The 21,652-nt window shown below is 55.8% G+C and overlaps 1 protein-coding gene across 1 annotated transcript in view; it reads left to right on the top strand.

The window, feature by feature from the left end:
- LOC133351103 (sodium/hydrogen exchanger 2-like) overlaps window positions 1-21,652 on the top strand; it is a 64,105-nt gene that overhangs the window by 23,082 nt on the left and 19,371 nt on the right. Inside the window, exons 2-3 of the mRNA XM_061566051.1 lie at window positions 9,162-9,304; window positions 14,862-15,200. Coding sequence (XP_061422035.1) covers window positions 9,162-9,304; window positions 14,862-15,200 — 482 coding nt within the window. The remainder of the gene's footprint in view (window positions 1-9,161; window positions 9,305-14,861; window positions 15,201-21,652) is intronic.

Below are 21,652 nucleotides of genomic sequence, written 5' to 3'. Positions count from 1 at the left end.
CAGTACCCGGTGCGGTGTGTAAACATCGCCACTGGGGAGACAAAGGCGGCCGGGCGTGGTGTTGGCCACCCACAGCCTCGTGTGCCGTGCCGGCCTTTATAGGTGCTCGCTGGCAGCACTTGCCCCAACAATCCGTTAAGGCTACATGGGGGATCTTTGTCTTTGTGGGCTTGCGTCCAGCTATAAACAATATCGCCAATCGATAGCCTGTATCCTATCCTTTTTTTAGCCTCTCGTCCACTTTTTTATTTATGAACTCTTTCTCCGTCCTCCTCTGCTCCTGTGCCGTCCGTCAATTAAAAGCCTCCATTAGCGCCGTGGCTGTGGGGCCAACCGGTGCGGTGGGCGGCGCGGTGGGGGGAGACGCGCGGAGATTTGCGCGCGGGTTCGAGGCTGGCTATCCCACGCGCACGTCGGGTTGACATTTTAATATATCCCTTAGAATGTGTGCAGCGTGCCGTGCGATGTTGCATTTAATAGATAGCTGCGTATCGAGGTTAATGGGGTGCGCGGACCGTTATCTGGTAGAGAATTCAAGGTCTCCTTAATCGGACTGAATAAATCAGCAGAATGAGGCGGCTGCCGCTGCTCTTGATATCGCCAGTGCCCCCTCGCATCCAACCATGGCCACTGTAACATAAAGTACAAGTGCCATCATCGTGCGCGCAGCCACAGCGACGCATCGCAAGGAACGTCCTCCCCTCTCGATTAATTACTCATCGTTGAGTATATTTGGTTTTGGCGCTTTCATCCTCACGGCGCAAAGGCGATCGTCGTGAAGGAAGGCGCCGCCGTGATTCACAGATGCAGGCTGCGGTAGTTTTCGCGCTAGGGGGGCGATGTTGCTCATGTGTCATGTGACACCTACAGCACACGATGGCCTCCTCATTACCAATCGCGTCACGGGGATCTTTACGGTTAATCCGCATCGCCGTGGTAACGCCCTGCAGGGCGGCCTGTCGGATTCGAGCCGCGATCCTCTCCCACCGAGCGGCGAACGCGCCACGGGCTGGGTTGTGTCACCGCCCCCGGAGGGGGGCTGCCTACGCCGTTGGTCTCGTTGCGCTGTCGATCGATAGGGGGCAGAGTTGAGGCAGCCGGGTGAAGCGCCGGTTCACGGGAAACTCGTGAGGGGACAAGGCTACTCCACGTGGGAGCTCCGCCAGGCTCCCGCGGGACAACTTGACGGGCAGAGGCAGCGACGGCGGTGGCTCCCATGGAGTTCAAATGCAATTTGTAAGAACGTGGCGCCCGCGGGGCAGGGGGTGACGTTTCGGGCGCCACCAATCCCCGGCGTTGAGCGTGGTTCATCGCGTGACAACAATTTTAAAAAAACCGTGGATTGTAGAAGTTCTGGATAATAGGGCAACAGACGAGAGGTGGGTTTCCTTCAAGTTGCCGTTGATTTCACCGTACTGTCCTTCGGTTTAGGATTGGGCTGGGATCACCGGCGAGGGTGGCGCGTGCCGCGCACTATCGCGGGGGGAGCCCGGACAGCTGATGAGTTATAGCCGCCACTGTTATCACCTTGACCGTGCGGGGTTGACCCCAGCTACGAATTAGCATTCCCATTGCCTGGGGAAACGTTCTGCGTGATTTAAAGATCAATTTGTCATTTTACTCCTTACGCGGCAAGTAGCACTAATAACCATTCCGAGAGATGTTTTGGCGAGCGGAGAGCGAGCGCGATGGGCAGCGGTGCAGCTGGCATGTGGGCACCCCTCTGAAGGCGCTGCGGGTGACCGCACCGTGCTGTATAAGTGTAATAAAAGGACTCGAACACTTCTTTCTGTCTTCGTGTCTTTATTCAGGTTCACGTCTTTACCCACACGGCACTCTGTTATAACTCCTGTATTTGTAGCCCCCGGCTATTCACTGCTATTATAGCTTCCTCACCCCTCTGACTCTCTGCTTCATCTACTGTAACCTCCTCCCTGCAGACTTGCTGCTACCCCTATGTGCAGACCCTCTGGCTGTCACTGTATGCAGACCCGCTGCCCACTCTCTCTGTGCAGCCCCGCTGCTGACTGCAGCCTCCTTGCTGCTTCGGGTCGGTCACCGCTGGCCAACGGTGCCGATCCTCGCTTCCCCCGTGTTCGTGGCGATCTCGCCACACCCCGCTTCGCCCTACGTGGCCTTCCTCTGTTCCTGGCTCCCAGTCACTCCCCCTGCTCTTCCGGTTCCCCTCCTTCTATACTCAACCCCTCTCCCCCCACGTGACCTAACTCCTCCCCCCCTGACGGCACCTCAGAAGGGCCGTTTACAACCGCATTACATCACCCTCCCCCCTAAAGAAAATCCAGCCGACCTCGGCTGAATTGCAACCTGAAAAGCAATGCGGGTGTAAAGGGCCAACACGCAAAAAGACACGAAGCATTGAAGAACATTATAACAATAACACAACACAACACAATCTAACGAAACGTGAGGGATTTCGAGCGAGTACGGGTAGCCGGGCCGTCCCGGACGGTCGGCGGCCCACCCGCCGAGCGGGAACGTGGAAGGGTTTTAGGGGCGACGGGCGCAAGTTCTTCCGTCGCCATTGGAGGCCCGCCACTGTCCCGCTCGCGTCCAGAAACATCCCGTACTCGCGTCCGCGGAGGGATAGGAAGAGCTGCAGGTCCCGTGGGTTCTGCGGCTCCGGTCGGCGTCCCACAAGCGGAAGGTCCTCCTCCCTGCGCTGTCACGGCCGGCTTGTCTGTGAAGGGTACGACAGGCGCTCTCGCAAGGTCAGCAGACACAGGCAAGGGCGAGTCGGCAGCAACAGACCCCGGCAAGGCAACTTGGGGAGATGACGCATCCGGCCGTGGGGCAATGTATGGCTTCAACCGGGACGTGTGCACGAACCAACGCCGTGCACCAACCTGAACACGCGCCGACTGTGGGTTAGGAACCTCAATGAGGCGGACCGGACCCTGCCAAGGTCGATGTAATTTAGGAGATGTACCTGGCCGCACCTGTGGGCAATGAAGCCAGGCCAGGTCCCCCTTTTTCCAGGGACACTCCCCCTTTGAACGTCGGGCACACCGCTCATTCCTGGCCTGAGCCTTGGCAGTAGCCATGCGGGCATTTTCCCTCGCCTCAGCGACACGCCGAACGTTGTCCTTAATATACTCAGGAAGAGGCTTAACAGGCCCCCTCGCACCGGTTCCCAACTGGTCATGAATCGGCGGCACGTTCTCACGGCCGTACATAAGGAAAAACGGCGAGTATCCAGTAGCCGCGTGCGGCGTCATGCGATACGCCGAAAGCACCCCAGGGATATGCAAATCCCAATCAGATTGGTTTTCCCCGACTGTATGGCACAGCATGGCGGACAGAGTCCGATTCAACCGTTCCACCATACCATCCGTTTGCGGGTGGTAGGGGGACGTCCGTATCTTTTTAGTTCCAAGAGCCGCACACACCTCCCCCAACAATTTAGACGAAAAGTTACGTCCCTGATCCGTAAGGAGCCTCTCCGGAGCCCCTTTGTCCATTACATACCCAAATAGAAAGGCGTCCGTGATAGACGCCGCTGACTGGTCAGGCAAGGGCCAGGCCATCGGCCAGCGAGAGAGGTACTCCACCCCCACCAGTAAATACTTATTCCCTTTAGCTGATGGCGGAAAGGGTCCCAAAATATCTAACGCCACCAACTCATTAACCCGAGATACTTTAATCGATTGTATCGGCGGAACATATGGATGTTTAGGCGGCTTACGGCGGGCACAATCGGGACACGCGCGAACGTGACCGACGACATCCGTCGTCATGCCGTGCCAATAATAGTCTCGTTGCAGCGTCAATAGGGTTTTCTGCACCCCCAGGTGTAAAAGTGTGTCACAGTGCAAAGATCGAATCAACTCATAGCGCAATGACGCAGGCACAACGAGACGCCAGTGTTCCTGTATCCCTTCCCTCCACATCAGTAACCCATCTCGGAGAGCAGTTTCCGAATTACCACCCGCACCGACTTCCTTACCCGCCTTCTCCGTTCGTTTCCGTAACGACACCAAAGAATCGTCCAACATTTGCTCCCGAATCCACACAGACCTTGGAAGACGCAAAATCCCGTCAGCCGGTCCCCCTTCAACCGGTCCCGGTGTAAGCGGAGGTTCGAGAACATCCACTGCCCGCGCGACAGGTTGAGGGGGGGGCTGAGCCGGTCCACACCTATGCGTCCCCGACGCACACGCACAAGGGGATTGTTGCGGCAACCTGGACAGTGCGTCCGCGTTAGCGTGACGCACATCCTTCCGATGGTGAATTTGGAAGGAGAATTCTTGCAACGTGTCCAGCCATCTCGCCAATTGTCCGGATGGCTGGTCCATCTTAAGAGCGTACTGCAAGGCCGCATGGTCCGTTCGGACAATAAACGACCGACCGTACAGATACGGTCGAAATTGGCGGAGAAAATACACAATAGCCAAAAGTTCCCTGCGAGTGACGCAGTAACGAGTTTCCGCGGGAGACAAAACCCGACTCCCGTACGCCACCACACGCTCAACACCACCTTTTGACTGGGACAACACCGCCCCAATCCCGGTGTCACTCGCATCAGTATCCAGAATGAAGGGATGTTCAAAATCCGGATAATCCAACGTCGGCGCAGTAGCCAGTAGGTCGCGCAGGCTCCGAAACGCCGCCTCCTCCGGCGGTCCCCACACAAATTTGTGCCCCTTCCCAGTAAGGAGATGCAAAGGCCTGGCGATAGTAGCGAAATTCGGAACAAACCTCCGGTAATATGAGGCGAACCCCAAAAACCGACGCACATCACCCACCGTGGCGGGGGTTGCCCAATCCCGGACACACGCAGTTTTCTCTGGATCCGTGGCCACCCCGTCCGCACTAACAATATGTCCCAAGTATCGAACGGAACGTTGCAGTAGATGACATTTCTTAGGCTTGAATTTCAAATTAGCAGAACGCATTCTGGCAAAAACGGCCTCCAACCGCAATAAATGCTCATCAAATGTGCGGCTGAAGACAATAATATCATCTAAATAAATGAGACATGTCTCCCACTGCAACCCCGTCAATACCAACTCCATCAATCTCTGAAAGGTGGCAGGGGCTGCATTCAACCCCATCGGCAGACAGTTAAATTGGAACAACCCCTGCGGCGTACGGAACGCTGTCTTTTCCCGCGAGGGCTCGTCAAGGGGAAGCTGCCAGAAGCCCGAAGAGAGATCTAGCGTTGAAAAAAACTTAGCCCCTGACAAGGCGTCGAGAGAATCGTCCATACGCGGCAGGGGATACGCATCTGCCACCGACACTTTATTTAACTTCCGAAAATCCACACAAAATCGTAATTTACCATCTTTCTTTTTAACCAACACGACAGGCGCACCCCACGGGCTATTAGACGGAGATATAATATCCGCTTTCAACATGTCTTCCACTGCCCCTCGAACGTGCTCACGCTCAGCCGGACTCATCCGACGCGAGTTCAAGCGGATAGGGGCCGCGTCCCCTGTTTCGATGTGATGAGAGAGCAGCGAGGTGCGTCCCAAGTCCAAATCGTCCGAGCTAAACACATCGGAATAGCTCGCTAATAATTTATGAATCGCACAACGCTGCTCAGCGGAAAGGGCCGAATTTTCCGCACATAATTCGGCGATCCAACGATCGTCCACCCCTCCGTCGTGTGAAACACCACCCACCAGCCCCCCGTCCGGAATGTCACTCTGAGCCGTAAACGCCGTAGTGGCGTGTGCCACAACGGTACCAGCCGGCACACACACGCTTTCAGAAGTCGCATTTAACACCTGCAAAAACGGGCGCTGATCCGGACGGACAATGGTTTGCGCCCCCACCAGTGCCAATCCGCCCGTAACAGCGGCGGACGGCGACAGCAAAATTCCACAAGCACTCTGCCGACCCGGAACCGGCTTCCGGTATCGTAGGGGAATGAGCATCTGCGAGCCAGGTGGAATATCAACTGAAACTTCCGATAACGCCTGCACCTGGGCAACCGGAGCCGGTCGCCCCCAGGTGGACTGTAAAAACGCCAATTTGCGGCCCCCTGGCAGTTCAATGCAATTTTCATTGATTCTAATTAAAATGGGCATCTTAGCCAAAAAATCCGTGCCCAACAAGCAAGGAACCGCCAGGGACCTCGAAATTAACACAACGCCCGAGGCCGAGACCCCCCCGATAGAAATATTAGCGTCCACCTGTCCCACGATGCCCATACTACCCCCGTTCGCAGCGATGCAGGAAGCGTAAGCCGGCCTCACGGCCCCCGGTGGGATGTTCAAAAGATGGAATATGACATCCGAAATAATGGTCGCGGACGCCCCGGAATCCACCAAAATACGCACGTCCACCCCTTGGATCGACCCCGGTACAGTGGACGAACCTGTAGCGGCCGCGACAACCCGCCGAGCCAACTTACGCCACTGCGTTATCGAGCGACAAGGCGCAGATACTGGCCTCCCATATTTTAGAACATCCGCGTCGCACAACAACGGCGATGAGTGAGGTGTCAGGCCTTGCCGGGTGTCTGGTGCGCACCGACTTGCCTGTGCCGGAGGGTCTTTCTTTGGGACGTCCGCGATCGAGGCCTCCTGCTGGGGCGGCCCCGGAACCCGGGCCCAGCAGTCCCTGGCATAGTGGCCCCGACGGCCGCAGCGGAAACAGTCGACGTCGGGTCGGCGCGCAGCAGGCACCCCGTCCCGACGTGGCCGCGCCGGCGGCGGAGCCCGCGGCCCCGGCTCGCTTCGAGCCGGCCACGGAGTGGAGGCGGCCGACAGCTCCTTTGGGCCGGTCGCATCCGGCACGTACACGGCCTTTGTAGGGTCCCACCCTACGGCCCCCCCATCGACGACAGGACCGCCCGTCCACGCCGTGACTTGTTTCCAGCGGCGGAGATTGAACTGGGCGTCCAAACACTTAGCCGCGGTCCGGGACGTGAGTTTCTCGTGACCGCAAGCCGGCATAGGAATGCCCAGATCCCGGGATAACTCCAACATCTTCCCCAAGATGAGAGGTTCCAGCAGGTCAGGCTCCGTCTCCGGGTAAGCGGCCATCGCGAGTTCCAGCACGGCGCCCCTGTACGCTACAGGCGACTCCTCCGGTGCGCGTTGCCGCTGCACGAAGCGGCGATGGGCGTCATCCGGTGGCTCGTACGCGTCCGCCATTTCGTCGAACACTCCACGCAATGTTTTCTTCTTCGCAGCTTTTATAGAGCGAAAAAAACGAACAGACTCATCGTCAAGGAGAGTCGGAAGCACCTCCAGCGCCTCGGCGTCCGTCCACCTTGCCGTTCGTACCGCCGCCAAAAATCGACAAGCGAACGCACTCCAATCGCCCCCGATGGAGAACTCCTTAACAGTTGTAAGGTGACGACTGCGGCTCCTTGGCCTGCTTCCGTCCGTCACCGACTCTTCCGGCGGCAAGTTCAGCAAGGCGTCGCAACGCGGTGTCGCCAAGATGGCGGACGATCTTCGTGGCGGCCCCAAGATGGCGGCTTCCCGCCTTCCGTGGTGCGCCACGCCCAAGATGGCGTCTTCACGCCGCGTGGTCGATGGCGGCGCCATCGAAGACGACCCGGGCTCCTGCCGATCACCACCATCACCTTCCAACGCCGCCCTTGGCGTGACAAGGTCACACAACTCCGTGATGACGGTTTTTAGGGTCGCCAGTTGCTCCGCCATCCGGGTCCATCTTAAATCTTCGTCCTTCAACGCAGATGGGTCGGGCGCAGCGGCAACCTCCTCCACACCCGGGCCCTCACGGATCTCTCCCTCCGCCGAAGTGAAGCCGACCTCAGGAGGAAGATCGTCGTCGTCCGATGATGAAGCCGACGCCGGAGATGGGATATTCTTCTTCCTCAGTTGTTTCGCCATGCCGTTTCACTTCTGACTCCAGTGTAATAAAAGGACTCGAACACTTCTTTCTGTCTTCGTGTCTTTATTCAGGTTCACGTCTTTACCCACACGGCACTCTGTTATAACTCCTGTATTTGTAGCCCCCGGCTATTCACTGCTATTATAGCTTCCTCACCCCTCTGACTCTCTGCTTCATCTACTGTAACCTCCTCCCTGCAGACTTGCTGCTACCCCTATGTGCAGACCCTCTGGCTGTCACTGTATGCAGACCCGCTGCCCACTCTCTCTGTGCAGCCCCGCTGCTGACTGCAGCCTCCTTGCTGCTTCGGGTCGGTCACCGCTGGCCAACGGTGCCGATCCTCGCTTCCCCCGTGTTCGTGGCGATCTCGCCACACCCCGCTTCGCCCTACGTGGCCTTCCTCTGTTCCTGGCTCCCAGTCACTTTCCCTGCTCTTCCGGTTCCCCTCCTTCTATACTCAACCCCTCTCCCCCCACGTGACCTAACTCCTCCCCCCCTGACGGCACCTCAGAAGGGCCGTTTACAACCGCATTACATAAGTATCGGCGCACACGCACCACGGTTTGATCGCAACGCCGATGCTGAAGTCCGTCATGAGACGTCTCGAGCGTCCCGCGAGGAGGGCGAGGAGGGCGAGGGGGGGCGTTTTCAGTCTAAGTCTGATCGTTGCATTGGCAGCTGTGTGTCAATAATGTCTGTGTCGACATGACAATCTGGCCGGGTGGTGGAGAGTTCTAATTACGAGAGATTGTGTGTGAAACTACCACCTGAACCTAGGAACAAATATGGATCTTACAGTAGTCGGGTGTGATATAGTATGGTCATGGAGGCATCGGTGGATTGTGATTCGCCATTTGAAATTGGTGTTTAAATTGGTGTTCCCAGTTCCATTCCCAGCCACGGTCCTGGGTCTCTGCCCCTTTACCAATCTACGCTGACCAGACAACTCCCATGACGAACTCAATATGGTTAAGCCTTTTTCCTGCAGTGAATTGACATGGGCTGTATATTGACTCTTATTACAGTATTGTTACTTGTAGTATGAATGTACTTATGTGCTTATCAATAAATTCATGCCAGTGAGACCGTTCCACGTCTAATACGATTACTCAAGGAGATGCATACGATGATTACGGGCACCGCTAGGCATCACGATCCACCGCAGCGTTGACACAAAGTTCTCGGGCCCTTGAGCGAGGCACCGCCGGTGCCAGCAAACAAACACATCCCGGTCCCCCCTCGGCGCGGGCGCGCGACTTGACGATCACTCGGCCGGCTCGCCGTCCCGTGGCCGGCGCTAACCCCCCGATGTGGCGCCGGCGTTGCAGGCTTCCACCTGTCATCACGCCTCTCCTCACTGGTGCCCGAGAGCTGCCTGCTGATCGTGGTGGGGCTGCTGGCCGGGGGCATCCTCACGCTGACGGGCGCCACCTCGAGCAGTGAGCACCAGGGCTCCTCCATGTCCTCCGAGGTACGGGCGCCGCACGCATCCTCTCCCTCTCTCTCTCCCTCCCTCTCTCACGCAGCTGCAGCAGTAGCTGCAGCAGCAGCAGCTGCAGCAGGCTGGGCTGCGTGGAGGCCTCTGCAGATAAAGCAGCGTGTCATGGAGCCCGTCCGTCGCGTGCCGTGTCGCAATCGCCCCACCGGCAGCGAAGGTCTCATTAGGCGCGTGTCTCCTCTTCCCCGCCGTGACGCGCCCGGCTATTAAACGGGAGAGACGGCTTCGAACAAACAATCCCCGCCACTCGTTGACGTTAATGATGGGACGCGCAGCGTGCGCTCGGCTCATTCCCGGGGCTGCGGCGTCACAGAGTTTGACGGCCACTGTCAAAACACAAACACTGCGTCTCTCACTGAGCAGGGTGTAACCGAGTGGGGTGTGCAGTGAGACTGAGTGGGGTGTGTAGTGTGAGTGGGGTGTGTAGTGTAACCGAGCGGGGTGTTGTTGTTTTTCTCGCACTGTCTGATTATAGGTGGCGTTGTGTCGCCAATTTGGAAGGGTTTAGCCAGACATCAATCGATTTAATTTTTGTTCCGGATTTTGGGCAACTGAGAAAATGGGAGAGATGTCTTCTCGCGTTGCTTGGCACAAAGGGCAGCAGTTTGAGGCGTTTGGGTCGTTCCGATTTTGGTAATCGGCTAGCATGGAGCAGTAACCTGAACGGAGTTGAGCCAGTTTGGTGCGAATTGCCGGGTCAGGGATTTTTCATCGTCTGCTATGGGTGGGGGCCAACCCCCTAGCACGACATTGGGGGCTTGTAGGCGTTCAGGCAGTGCATGGTGGCACCGGTGTGCAAGTGGTTCAAATTGATTTGGTGGTGCTGTTTGGTGGAAGAGCGTTTAAAGTAGATTGCACATTGGCAGAGCTGAAGGAAAGCAAGGTGGATTTAATTTTCCTAGCAGGTGCAGGGGCTTTGAGTAGCTTTGTGCAAGGATGCGTTGTCGAGTGGCATGAAGCCAGATATTTGTCGGTAAGAAGCTTGCAGTGTTCTTGAATCGGAAGAACTTTGGTTTCTTGGTGGAGAAGGTAAATGGCCGCCTTGAGGTGGCATCCTGTGGTGAGGCGAAGTGCTTGGTTTTGGGCAGTTTGGAGCTTTTGGTAACCTGTAGAGGAGAGGTTTGGGCACCAAATGGCACTGGCATAATTGATGATGTGACGTCCAATGGCTTTGTCGGTTAGGAGTAAAGTCTATATTTGTTGACCCCAAGATGTGCCGGCTAAAGCTCGTAAGATGTTATTTCGTTTGTTAACTTTTTCATGGACGTTTCTGCCGTGTTGAGCGAAGCTGAACATGGTGTCAAAGGTTACACCTAGAATTTTTGGGGTTTTTGCTATTGGGAGGCGTTGATTGTTTATGAAGACGTTGGGATGTAAGTTGGCTTGATAAGGGTCAGGTGTGAAAAGGGTGACTGTTGATTTGGATGTTGAGAGTTGAAGCGATCTATTGGCTCGGAAAGTGCTGAGCCGTTTTAGATAGGAGTTGATGGAGTTTTTCATTTTGGGTATATTTTGATTAGAAGTGTAAACTGTGATGTCGTCGGCCGAGCGGGGTGTAGTGTAACCGAGCGGCGATCGATCCGTTGGAGCTGCTGCGGCAGGGAACCCCTCCCCCCCCCCCCCGTACATGGTCCGACGGATGCAAGGTTGAGTCGCCAGCATAATAATAAAGTTAATGCCAATTATTTAGCCAGGAATATCCACGATCGAGTGCTTGGTTTCGTATGAGGTGGAAAATCGGAGATACCTGGAACGCACAGCATTATGGAGGAGGATCGGGAGGAGCATGATCACCACTGCCATCTCCTGGGCGCACCTCGCCACTGCGGCTCCACGTCCACAGCAGCTGCCACAGTCCTGTCGGTCACATTCGTGCTCGAACCCGCGTCGTCCTCACACGGCTGTGGGTGTGACGAGCGAGGATGTTGCACCCAAATGTGGGGACCGAGAGCAGTACGAGGATGAGCCCCTGTGCCCACACACCCACGCCTCTCCTCCCCCTACCACGCACGGCCGTGTGTGCGCGCGTACACTGTGCACAGGGCGCAGAATGCCTCCGTGACCTTGTTGTTATTAATTAGGGAAGGTAAGTGAATGTTGCCGCGGTATTTTTAGAAGTACAGCTGGCGTCTCTGCATCGTGGCGCACATTCTCACCCTGTTTTTTGTGGAATGAATGACGCGGGGGCGAGCGGCCGCAGAGCCGGCGGGGCGGGAGCGGTCAATTGCTCACGGGCCGCTTGTCCATTTAGCTAATGAGACTTCGGGGCAAACGAGCGAGGCGCCAATCAATGACGGGAGGGCCCGGATCATCGTCTAAATAACGGGGTCACAGAGCCAGCGAGCGAGCCTGCCGGTGGAGAACCAGGGGCAGCCCAGACAAAGGGCCGGCAAACTCTCGGCATCTAACAACGCCGCATGCGTGAGGACAGGGAGGAGAGGTTTGAGCGGCCGTTCTCGGGGATGAACGAGGCGGCCGTACAGCCAATGAGTGAGATGTTGCAGTAGGCCTACCGTCCACTCTCATACGTCCGACAGGACCCTCCTGAAAAGAAAGAGCCCTGAAACTCGGTGAGACCTTCCTAGGAACGAACGAGGTATTAGCTATGACGGCACACAGAGCCGAGTCTACCTGGTGGCTATGCTATGAGGCATTGGAATGAACCACCGGTCTCATAACCGGTGACCCATCTGTGCGCTCAAGGTGGGAAAGCCTTTTGGGCTGTGTCGGCCCACCAGTACGGGCACGCGGGACAAGCAAGAATAATAATTACGATTATAATTGAGCACATTTGTTATTTGCGCCATTCTTGTAGTGCAGAGCCGATGACGGAGGAAGGATCTGCTGTGTTTCATGCGGCATGAGTTTGCCAGTATGTGTGTGATGTTGCGATGCAGAGTTCTGGGTGATAGCCATTTTGAGTAATTTGCGGTGTACTTTTTTTAATTTATAAATTTGAACCTCGTTTGGAATTGCGTCACGGGGTCTGTAACATCCACTGTGAAGCAGACGGTGCATGGTCTTTTCGCGGTCAGTTCGCACTGCAGTGTTAGCCAGGGCGGCCAACGGACTCGAACCATGAACCTACGACTGGGCCTCTCTGTCGCACTATCGCTAACGCACTATCGCTAACGCACCATCGCCAATGCACTATTGCCAACGCCCATCGCCAACGCACTGTTGCTATCGTTAACACACTATCGCTATCTCCAACGCACTATCGCCAACGCACTATCGCCAACGCACGATCGCCAACGCACCATCGCTATCACTCACACACTATCGCTATCGCTCACACACTATCGCTATCACCAATGCACTATCACGAAGGCACTAACGGGACGAGTCACTCAAAACGTGTGGCGCACACCTCTCTGGGGTTGAGCGGAGATGCTGGACGTCCGTGAAAACTACTGGGCATCTGTGAAAAAAAGCTTTATAGCTCATCGGATTCCTCCAGTATAGATATATATTCAGATTCCTATGCTACCCGTGGCCAAAATAGGGAAGTCCCAGATGAGTGGCATGACAGTTGAATGAGAGCGATCTCCCGATGCGTCGACCTGGGCGCCTCGGTGGCGAGATGTTAACTACTTCACCTGGTATGCAGGAGGCGGTCATGGGTTCGATACCAACCCTCACGCCTGCTGTATATTTGGCGTTTGCATGTCTCTCCCCGTGGTCATATGAATTTTTCTCGGGGTCCTCTGGTTTTTCCCTCCATTTTAGTATCAACACGCGTTTAGAGTATTTGGCTGCTATGAATGTCCACGTGATGACAAGCCACTTCGTTGAGCTATCATTTGTGGCCAGGTCGCTTGTGAAAAAAAGAGCTGAATAGTGGCTCAGTGGGCCTTGCGTGGTAAAATAATATCTAACACGCCAGGGGCTTATCACCGGTCTGCGGCCGGCGTGGGAGGCGACGGTGCTGAGCTGTAACGGGGTGGTGACGCGCTGCCAAACTTTGCGCACGTGGAGAATGAAAAGCGTCGCCCTGCCCAATGCGCTCGTGCCGCTGTGAGGTGCCATCTGCTCGTCGCGTAACCGTGCGTGGCTCGCGGCGTTCGCTCGCGGACCGCTGTGCACCGAGCAGCTAACTGGTGCCGGCTAATAGAATCCCCAAACCCGACACTCGCTCCCACTGCTTTCTCGGTTGCTTGTTCGGATGCCACGAGAAAGAAGAGAGAAGACCTGAACGATGTTCTTCACTGCTTTAGAGTCATAAAAACACGTCTGTAGGCACGCGCGGCTAAATTAAGCGCACGCACGCGCTCTGCTCGTGACCCAGATGTAATTAAGAAGCACCCAGCGCGTGGGTGACTCACTCGACCTTGGCAGGTGTCCCAGCGTTGGGGTTTGTTTGTTGTCTCACGGAAGCCGCGTGTTTGCCTTGCGGGGGGGGAAGGGGTGGCCGTCGTGGCGAGAGGAGACCCTCGCCCAGGTCGTCCCTGCAGCGGAAATTTCGTTCGAGTTCTGCTTCTTCAACTTGGAACTTTTGCGGAGGCCGGAGGTCTCCCCTCCTGCGAACAGCATTTCCTGCACCATTGCCAAGGGACGCGAATTTGTTTATAGTTTTTGCGATGTGTGGATTCGCGCCATAAGCGGCAGCGAGTTTACGTGCTCCTCCCCGCTGTTGTCTGGCCCCCAGGCTGTGAGGCCACGAGTTGAACATCGCGCGCCACCCCGTTACTTAATTGGGATCGCACACAGCAGCAGCATCGCCCCCAAATGCACACAAAACTAGTCTTGAGGCTCGGTGAGGCTTTCATGAGCAAGCAAGCGCAATAATAATAATAACTAATTTAATAATCAGATAAGCTGTCTCTACGTTCCTTGGTCTCCACATAACATATACAACTGTTTCATACGCAACTCATCGGCTGCGCAGACTTCTGGGAGTGCACAATTTGAGCAGCGTCGTTTCAAAACGAGCAAAATTCACGACCGGTTTCAACATACAGTGTCTGATGATGCTATGTAGTTTATACTTTAGTTTTCTACGTGGTTGTTTTGTAACTGCAGCTACATACTATTTACATTCCTTTCCTTTGTTAATGCTACCCCCCCCCTTCCCCCTCCCTTTGATGCTGCTAATCCTGCATAATGTACGGGCATAATATTAATTTGAAACCCCCCCGCCCACCTCCTAGCATTTTCCATATGCTAAATTCCTCTTGATATGCAAATTATTTTGTCAAGGCGCTCTTCTTCCCACCTCCCCCTCTCCAACCCAGCTTAAATCCAAGCTTGGTGGTGTTTCATTCTTCACCTGAGAACGGCTGCTTGCGTTGTGGCCGAAACGTCGTGAGAATTATTTTATTATGTTTTATTTGTATTATTTTATTACTTCCCTTCTACGTGACTTTACCGAAAGAACCAAGAAGATACAGTGTCTCATCAATAACGATGCTTTTCACGCATCGCTGCAACCCCGCAGAGGCTGGCCGGTCTCCCAGAACCTCAGAATGCCACTGGGTGCCACCCTAACCAACCCTCGTGCGCACTGTCTATACCCCCCCCCCCCGCCCAGGTGTTCTTCCTGTACCTGCTGCCGCCCATCGTGCTGGACGCCGGCTACTTCATGCCGGTGCGTCCCTTCCTGGACAACCTGGGCACGATCCTGTGGTACGCGGTGCTGGGCACGCTGTGGAACGTGTTCGGCGTGGGGCTGACGCTGCACGCGGTGTGCGCGTTGGTGCCCGCGCTGGGCCTCGCGTCGCTGGGCCTGGTGCACCTGCTGCTGTTCGCGTCGCTCATCTCGGCCGTCGACCCGGTGGCCGTGCTGGCCGTGTTCGAGGAGATCCACGTCAACGAGCAGCTCCACATCCTCGTGTTCGGGGAGTCGCTGCTCAACGACGCCGTCACCGTGGTGAGAGACGGGAAGGGGGGGGGGTCAACTGCGCTGTCCGCGAGAGAGGGAGAGTGCCTTGCGTGAGTGCGTGTGTGCGTGTGTATGAATGCACGTGTGTGCGTGTGTGTGGGTGAATGCACGTGTGTGAGTGTGTGTGTGTGTTTATGCGCGTGTGAGTGCATGTGTGCATGTGAGTGAGTGTGCGCATGTGTGTGCGTGCATGAATGCCTGCGTGTGTGCGTGCGTGAGTGCGTGTGTGTGTGCGTATATGTGTGCATGCGGGAGCGGTAGAGTAGCAGTTAGCGCTCTATGAGCCTGGAGATCCGGGTTCGATTCCCGCTCATAGCCAACACCAGTGATGATTATCTGAAGCGGTCGTGGGCTTCCCCGAGGTCGACTCAGCCTTACAACAAGTACCTGGTGCGGTGTGTAAACATCAGCAAAGGTGTCCGGGTGTGGTGCTGGCCACCCACCCCCTCGTGTGCTATGCCGGCCTTCATTGGTGCTGCTCGCTAACAGCACTTGCCCCAACAGTGTTAAGGCTATAGGGGGGGATCTTCGTGCGTGTGTTTGGGAACTGGACTGGTACCACCTGGACCTCTTTGGGACACAGGAGGTGCGGCGGGCTGGTTCTGGCTCCGGTCACCCTGAGGAGTCAACAGTGGGGGCAGGAAACTGCCAAACAACAGAGAGTGGCTCTCTGTCTTCAAAAAGACGATGGGACAGGTGGCAGCCCAACCAGGAATTGAACTCGTGTCACCAGCGTCAAAGTGGTGCCCTGGGCTTTTCCACTTCATTGGTCCCCAGGCATCGTGGCCTTGGCAGCGTGTCAGCCGTATTGATCTCCGTCCGTGGGCTCGTACCACTGATTGATTCCATCCCGAGATGGGCCGAGTGCCGTGTGGGGTGCCCGCGTGTCTAGACGAGGGTGGGGGGGGGGGTAAGTCCCATGAATGAATCTGATTTTAGAGTGGTGTTGTATTTTCACGATACCCTACCCCACTTGATACCACACTGTTGTGATGGAGTTTCTCATCATTTATAGATTTGATTATCACGTCAGATACACGCATTATTATAAACATTGAGCACTTCAATTCTCCAGCAAGTGGATCGCCAACAGTGGACGTGCCGCCGTGAGCCCCTCTCCCATCGTTCGGGGAGAAGAAGAGGAACTGGGCGGTCGTGTGCTTTGTGCCGGCTTTTGGAGCCGAGACGTTCAAGTCCAACCTGGCGCTCACATGGATAATGGTAGAGAGAGGTCCGGTGAGCATCTGAGCGCGAGCGACCCGGAGTGCAGGCCACCCTCCCAGTGAGCGAGTGACACGGAGTGCAGGCGACCAATTGCAGCAGCAACATGCTGGCCCTGGCTGTCGTTATATACAAAGTCAAAGATCCCCCCTATAGCCTTTAACACTGTTGGGGCAAGTGCTGTTCCTGAGCAGCACCTACGAAGGCCAACACAGCACAAAAAGGGGGTGGGTGTCCAGCACCACTCTCGACTGCCTTTATCTCTCTCGTGGCAAAGTTTAACACCACACCAGGTACTCATTTGAGGCTGAGTCGACCTAGAGGAGGCCCAGGACCGGTTCAGATTATCATCACTGGTGTTGGCTACGAGTAGAAATCGATCTCGGATCGCCGGGTTTGCAGCGCAGAGCACTAACTGCGACATCACCGCTCCCCACACAACAACAACCGCCATTCGCCACTAAGTGGCGGTGACGTCACCGCAATGCTTGTGCCAGACTATGTGCACCTTGAGGCCACGTGAAGTGTGGAACGCCCACTGGCAGGAGGTCACGGGGCAGACCCAGGTGCCACGAGTCTACTGAGATGACTGGCTGATGCACCACCTGTGCCCCCTACTATGCCAACTTGCTGTGCTTTAGCCACCCGGCGCTCTGCTCGTTGTTGTGAGCATCGCTCCTCCACCTCTCCGTTGTTGTTGGAGTGCGACTGCCTCCAACTGCCCAGTAGCAGCGTCCTTCACGAGCCTCCTCCACAGAGGCCGATCTTGACACCGCTGGTACCAGTCATCTACAAGTCCACTCAGCTCCACATCCTCCTGTACCACATCACTCCATCTCTTCTCCAGCCTGTGCCGCGCCCATTTAGCCCCCTCGATCCGGCCGAACAAAAACTGTTCAGGCATGCGGTGGCTGGGCATGCGGGCTACATGGCCCAGCCAACGCAGCCTTGCCTGCCGGAGGAGCTCACCGATGGGACTTTGTCCAGATCTTTCAAGGATTTGTGAGCTCCTCACACAATCTAGCCTGGTTAAACCCAGGATGGATCGTAGGCAGGCCAGCCTAAATGTTTATAACCGGCGAAGATGTTTCATTAGAGGGGTCCACGTTTCGCAAGAGTAGAGAAGAGAGGGAATGACCGTGGCCGAAAAGACCTGAAGCTTCGTGCGGAGCGAGAGACCAGGTAGCTTCCACACAGCGTTACGCAACCGATGAAAAGATAATGCCGCTCGACTGATTCGAAGTGAGACGTCTGCTGTTAAACTGGAGCCTGTCATGAGCACACTGCCGAGGTATGGGAAACTCTCCAATCTCTCCACAACTGCCCTATCACCAATTGGGAGTTTTGGGGGTGGAGTGTCCAATGGTACAAAATACCCAGGCAGGTGCTTAGTTTTGGTGGGGCTGATGGTAAGGCCCCACCTCTTCGTCGCAAGCTCCAGGTTCAGCAGCAGCGCCTCCAACTCCTCCTCTGAGTGAGCAGCAATTACCAGATCATCGGCATACATAACATGGTTGAGCAATAGGGAGCCATCCCTTGACCGCACCCGGGCATCGATCAGCCTCCCATTGTATCTGTAGCAGATTGAAATTCCTCCGGTACAGTTGTTGAGGGCTTCACGAACTACGCCGGGTTGGGGATAGAACCCGCGGAGAAACCAGGGCAGCAGGAAACCCCCCGGAGGTCTTTGCACGATGGAGGCGTGTGCAGTGCACACTCTGGCCCAGGCCGCTTAAACCGCACGCGTGTCCCCGTGTTCCCATCGGGCAAATGCTCGCCGCCACTGCCGCCTCTCTCTGCTTCTCGCTTCGTTGGACTGCAACTCCTCTGTTGCCGGCGGTTGTGCCGCACGGGTGGGTCTGAGCGATTTAATTAACGTCCATTACCGCATTCGATTGAGCGTGCTGTTTGGGCGAGAGCCCGTTGCGATTTTACAACCTTAAATTTCAAGCGTGTTTGCGCGTGCGCGTTTATTAAATTTAAGGATACCCCTTTCGGGTGAAGCGGGGAACGTTTTTAAAATAATTTCCATAACGCGGCACAGCAGCGCGGACGTGTATAACAGAGTGGGGCAGTTTGGGTAGAGAGCTAAAGACGTTATCGTCCTCGCCCTCAAAGGGGATTGCGATGCGTAGAGGGTGCTGGGGGATGAGACGGGGAGCTGCCGCGGCTCTTGAGGATTAAAGAGGAGAGAGGAATCGTCGACTCCGCAGCGGCGTCGCGTTTTGGCAGTAAACGCGCGGGTTCGGCGTCGTTCAAAGAGCCGATGACTCTCATCCCTTCTCTCAGAGTGGATGCGTTTTATCTCGGGTCTCCAGCTGCCCTGCAGTCACGAGCTTCGCTTGTGTTCGTGATTCGTGTCGGAGCTCCCTCGTCGCCGTTGAGGTTTCTGCCCCGCTGAAGGGATGTTGGCAGGCGCAGCGGCCGCTTGGGTCCGGTCGCGCCCCATTCCTGTCCCTGCTCTGGTGGTGGCCGTGGGGAGGCCACCGGGGGGCCGGTTGGTAACCGTCCCGGTAGGTAACATCCCGGTGTCGCCGGGGGGATTCGGATCACGTGCAAACGCAAACTCGACAAGCTTGTAGCAACTGACACGCCACCCCCGGGCAAACGAGCGGAGGGGTTAAATGAGCTTCGGGTCGGAGCGAGGTATACGTTGACACACACAACACAACCCGCGGGCAGGGAATGTGAAAAGCGTGCACGTGGCGCCACAGCAACTGGGAGAGGTGAGAGCATGCCCCCCCCTCCCACCCCGGGTTATCGATCGTGCAAGTGGAGACTCCTGTCCCAGTCCTCTCGAGTTTTCACAAACAAAATCAACGGGGATCAATCGCATGTTGGCGTGCAATCTGAGACTTTCGTCCCCGCGGAAAATGTTTAGTCCACACAAACCAAAACACGAGGACCTGTCGACAATATTCCGTGAGTCCCCCGCCCCCCGCGGGCGGGGTTTTCCGCTGGGGCCCGCCGGCGCGTTCCTAAATTCTGTCGCAGAGCGCTTTTGTGCAGCGCCTTGAATCATCGCCCGGCAAGACAGGCGGCTGCAATGCCGTTGTGACGAATACCAAATGTGGCGACGTCATGTGGTGTTGTGACGCCACGTGGTGTTGTGACGCGGGGTGGTGTTGTGATGCCGCAGTGCGGCTCAGTGGGGGGTTGTGGCTAATGTAACCATATTTATTTATTTTAAACGGATAATATATCCTGGATAGAATATTTGCAACAGGTTTTCGATTAATTATATCTTTGGAATCGCTTGCATTGATGTGAATGTGGGTTACAGGCTTCATACTCAATGCATCATCACAATCATTGTCATCATTATGAAATCATCATCATCTCAATTCTGAGGCTGGTGAAATGAGCCCTACGCAGTAATAACTGGTTGTTGAGCATTTAATGCCTCATGCACAGACTTGTCCCCTGCCATAGCATGGAATTTCATTTTATCTTGACTTTTACTTGCAGCAGGTTCTCTTGACTGAGTGCACAGTCTGCTGGTTTTTAATCGAAGGTGGTGCACGACCATCAAACCTTGGCTACTGTGTGTGCACCCATAGAGAGAGGCTGCCGCCATGCCAGAGAGGTCACCCGTGGGCTGCACGTGGACCCGGGTTAGGGTTATATGTAGGCCTGTGAGGGTTATATTTAGGGCCATTGGGGTTATATTTGTCATCATTATCTCCCCTGGCTTCGCAGTCACAAGGCACCAACACGTCCGTCCGTCTGGCTCGCCGCGGTATTTAAAGTGCACCGCCTAAGCATCGTTCAGGGCGCACGGTCATAGACGCGGCTTTTAATGTTTATATATATTTCTATTTTATGGTTGAAGCCGCGGCGGTGACGAGAGACTCGTCGCATGGCCAGGCTGAGGCCATCGCCGCTGCACAAGAGGGGGCGCGGATTTCATTGTGACCTGCTACGAACGCAGCGTCCTCGGTGATGCCGCCCCAGCGCTCTTTGATGCTTGGAGCACCTGGCCAGCTCTCGCTTTCGTCGTTTTAAATCTCTCCATTCGTGGCCTGCTCTTGAGAATAATGACGACGGTGTGAGGGGGCCCGTGGTGTCCACTCCACGTGAGCACTCGCGCCCCTCGGCCACTCAGAGTCCACCTTGCGGCTGTGGATGCCGACGCCGTCCTGGCCAGGCAGCTGGGCCCAAGCGGCCACCGCTCGGGCCGCGCCAAACGCCCCAAGTTAGCACGAGAACCAGAAATCGTACATCTCGCGTTACAGTGTAGTCGGTGGTGAGCGGCACGGTGCACATTTCACGAGGCACAGCTGCAGGACTCCAGGTTGCATAACCCGTGACCTGGAGTTAACCAGGGAATTATCTTCTGCAGCTGCGCAACCTCTGCGGTTTTATGCGATGGCAGGAATGTCCATGGAGTATGGGTGGTGAATCCACCATCCCTCTCGCGGTCCTCTGACGCCACAATCCGTCTTTCTCTCCCTCCCTCCCTCCCTCCCGGCAACCGAGCCGACCTCGCATCTCTATCGCCATGGTGGTCGTGGCATTCTCCCCTTCGCCTGCCATTTCATCGCCAAAGTCTTGCCCATCGGTGACCAGCAGTTAGATGACAGCGTTAGGTGAGCAGCGTGGTGGCGAGTTTCGTCTTTAATTTGTGCACCGCTGCCAGCGCGCGGTCCCTTTGCCGATGTCTAGGGGGAAGACGACGGCAGTTTATCTGCGTGACGGTGCTGCTTCTCGACACCCTCACTCGCCCTGAGGACCTTGAGAAAGCAGCAGTAACAGCAGTCACAGCAGTAACAGCAGCAGTAGCAGTAAGAGCAAAAGCAGCAGCAGTAGTTACAGCAGCAACCTCCGCAGCTCCAGTCGCTCTTGCAGCTGATTGGCTGGAGTCGTGGGAGTGATGACGTAATGCCGAGCAATCGAAGCTATGCCCACGTCCTCGCTGTCTCACGAGGACACCCGGATTTCCTTCGTAACCATCACGAGATAATTTGATGATGGTTACTGCTGCTGCGTTGGCAGTGGTGCGCAAGAATACATGATTCAACACGTCAAGAGCACTGTAGACTCAAAATAAAAATATATAATTGGCAACGTTTCAGGCAATGGCCCTTCTTCATGGCCAGAGAGACAAAGTAAATGATGAGAATTACGTTTTGGAAAAGTTTTGAACGGGAATGTTTCTACATTTTCTCTTCCAACGTTTCGCATCACGCTGTGCTCGCCGGCCGCCGGATTTAACGAGA

This window comes from Lethenteron reissneri, chromosome 5 (assembly GCF_015708825.2).
Source record: "Lethenteron reissneri isolate LAM-NWPU_2019-01 chromosome 5, ASM1570882v1, whole genome shotgun sequence".
NCBI lineage: Eukaryota > Metazoa > Chordata > Hyperoartia > Petromyzontiformes > Petromyzontidae > Lethenteron > Lethenteron reissneri.
Note: the sequence above shows the minus strand (reverse complement) of the source record. Positions and strands in the feature narration are given on the sequence as shown.